Source organism: Zalophus californianus, chromosome 1, assembly GCF_009762305.2.
Source record: "Zalophus californianus isolate mZalCal1 chromosome 1, mZalCal1.pri.v2, whole genome shotgun sequence".
In the NCBI taxonomy this organism is placed as follows: Eukaryota; Metazoa; Chordata; class Mammalia; order Carnivora; family Otariidae; genus Zalophus; species Zalophus californianus.
In genome coordinates, this window is record NC_045595.1 from 135,159,310 (window position 1) to 135,162,246 (window position 2,937).

At 51.6% G+C, this 2,937-nt stretch overlaps 1 protein-coding gene across 1 annotated transcript; it reads right to left on the reverse strand.

The window, feature by feature from the left end:
* Nucleotides 1-253: 253 nt before the first annotated feature.
* Nucleotides 254-1,141, reverse strand: LOC113918889 (transmembrane epididymal protein 1A-like). The gene has a single exon (XM_027587794.1). The coding sequence runs from the start codon at nucleotides 1,139-1,141 to the stop codon at nucleotides 254-256; it is 888 nt and encodes a 295-aa protein (XP_027443595.1).
* Nucleotides 1,142-2,937: the final 1,796 nt, after the last annotated feature.

Consider the following 2,937-nt stretch of genomic DNA (forward strand, 5'->3'; position numbering starts at 1 on the left):
AGAAGCCCTACTTTGTCCTTACGTCATGTAAGTCCATGGTCAGGAACCATACTGAACAGTGGCCGACCTGGAGAGAACAGAGTAACAGATTGAAGTATTCCGAGGAGCTGAAAGGTTTATTTAGGAACAGGGAAGGTGACTCCCGTGACAGGAGGCCACATTGTAGATCCCAGGACATTTCCAGGCTACGTGCACCGTGGGCACCCTCCAAACTCTCGTGACAACAGGCAGAGCACAAAGACAGATTCTATACCTAGATGCCCCCATCCTGCAGCATGGCCTCTGTCCCCAGCTTCTCCAGCTCTTCGTTGCCGTAGCCTCTGGGACACAGCTGGTACTTGGCACCTGGGACCTCCCTCCAGGAGGAGAAGCGATGGTGCCAGAGGCTGCAGAGACCATAGACAGCGGCCAGCATGGCCGCCCCCAAGCCCAGGTGCCAGCAGAAGAAGATGGTGAGGAAGGCGAGGTCCCCAGGGTTTTCTGCTCTCCAGGGCTTTCCTGAGGGAGGAGCGTACATTAGCACGGAGAGCTGCATCATCCAGTTGCTGAGCACCAGCCCCATCCAGGTCTTGAGCACCCACAGCGCGGGCTGGTCAGGGACCCAGACCTCTATGGTGAGCACCAGGCTAACCAGGAAAGTGAGTGCTACGAACAGCCCATGCACGCGGATCTCCAAGGTGCCCTTGTTCTCCAGGTGGGCAACCATCAGCAGTGTCAGCACCCAGAAGGCCAGGGCCTCAGCTGCTCGCTCCAGCTTGACGTTCTGCCATGCTTGACATGACTGGTTCACAATGTCCACCACGCCGCTGAGCATGAAAAACCCATACATGGTGACATGATCCCAGTTGTCATAGAACAAGAATGGCCGCCGAGGGTCCTCCCAGTCTACTATCCTCATCCGGTTTACTCCTGGGGGGTAGAAGAACTCAGGAATGATGCCACCCAGGGAGATGACCAACTTCATCATCCCTTGCACAGGTACCAGCTGCCACCACCTGTGTCCTTGCTTCTCCCTTGGGGGCAAAGGGGAGCTGAGAGACCTCTGTCCCCGCAGCAGGGCAAAGGACACCATCACTGAGTAGTAGAGGGAGAAGATGAAGAAGAATATCCCCGCCAGCAGGTGTCCCTGGAAGGTGCCCATGGTCTCGGTGTGTGTGTTGGGGCCAGCAGAGCGAGAGCAGGGAGGTGAGCAGCAACCTCTCAGCGCTCTCCTCACAAAAGAGAGTTGCTGCTTCTAAGGTGCGGTGAGATCTTCCTGATCCAACTCCACCCCTACCTCCCACACATGAGAGGACATACGTCTGTGCTGGAAGCATCTGAGCCACTCCCTGGGTAGGATCTCTCTCAGCCATGTGGCACTTCACCTCACTCTGATCCTTACTTAGGTCAGCTGAGCTTGGGGTTCCAGCCTCTGCACCTCGCTGCGTAAGCTTGGGGTCCAGCCTCTGCACCTCGCTGCAGGTCCTAGTTTTCCCTTTCTCTTCCCTCTTCTCTGCCCCACCTGCCACAAAGAGAGGGGAGGGAAAGAGGTAATTTTTTAAAAAAATATTTTGTTTATTTGAGAAAGAGAGAGAATGAGAGAGAGTGCACATGAGATGGGGGAGGGTCAGAGGGAGAAGCAGACTCCCCGCCGAGCAGGGACCCGACCCCGATGCGGGACCTGACCCCGATGCGGGACCCGACCCCGATGCGGGACCAGACCCTACCCGACCCAACCCCGATGCGGGACCTGACCCCGATGCGGGACCCGACCCCGATGCGGGACCTGACCCCGATGTGGAACCCAACCCCGATGTGGAACCCGACCCCGCTGCAGGACTCGATTCCGGGACTCCAGGATCATGACCTGAGCCGAAGGCAGTCGCTTAACCAACTGAGCCACCCAGGCGCCCCTAGGGAAAGAGGTAATTAAGGGGCGGTGGCTGACATTTTTACATTGGCTGTCTCTTGGTGCCAGCCATATTAAATCTTTTTTCCCTCATTTAAATCCCTCAACAACTCTATGAGAGAGTCATTGTTAAACAAATGTTATAGGTGACATTAAGGCTCCGAGGGGTGAAACCACACAGGCAGGTATCACATCTAGCGGCCAGCACAGCAGAGCCAGGATGGGGACCCAGATCTACTCATCTGCTGATGAAGTCCAGAGTTTGTACATGACTAAATGACTGAGTTTCAGCTCCAACACTTATAAGTCACATGATGATGAGCAAGTTACTCTGTCTTCTTGAGCCTCTCTCTCCTGACGGGTAGAATGGGAATAATAATTACCTCATAGGTTTCTTGTATTAAATAGAAGAAGGTATGTAGAGTGTCTGATACATAATAAATACTCAATAAATGGTAGTGATTATTAGTAATTTTACTATGTTATTACTAACATTCCTTGCTGAATTCCTATGATGATGAAGTTGTTCAAGTATTCCTCCGAATAATACCAAAGCCGTGACCATTAAAAAAAAGGGGGAAAAAAGAAAAAAAAAGAAAAAAAAGGGGGAAGAACCTAATTATATTTGAAAATGTTAAAGTTTTTTACTAATAGAAATTAAACATTACAATTAATAATTTATCATATATTAAAGTTACAGTTAAAAATTAATTTCAAGGAGCGCCTGGGTGGCTCAGTTGGTTAAACAGCTGTTTTTGGCTCCGGTCATGATCTCAGTGTCCTGGGATTGAGCCCCATGTCAGGCTTCCTGCTCAGCGGGGAGTCTCCTTTCTCCCTCTGGCCCCCCCATTCATGGTCTCTCTCTCTCTCTCTCTCCTCTCTCTCTCAAATAAATAAATAAAATATTTAAAAATAAAATAAGGGCACCTGGGTGGCTCAGTCCTTTAAGCGTCTGCCTTCGGCTCAGGTCATGATCTCATGGTCTTGGGATCGAGCCCCACGTCGGGCTCCCTGATCAGATGGGAGTCTGCTTCTCCCTCTGCCTCTCC

What these genes read in the sequence shown, in the direction of transcription:
- LOC113918889 (XM_027587794.1), bottom strand. Translation starts at nt 1,141, where the DNA reads ATGGGCACCTTCCAGGGACACCTGCTGGCGGGGATATTCTTCTTCATC.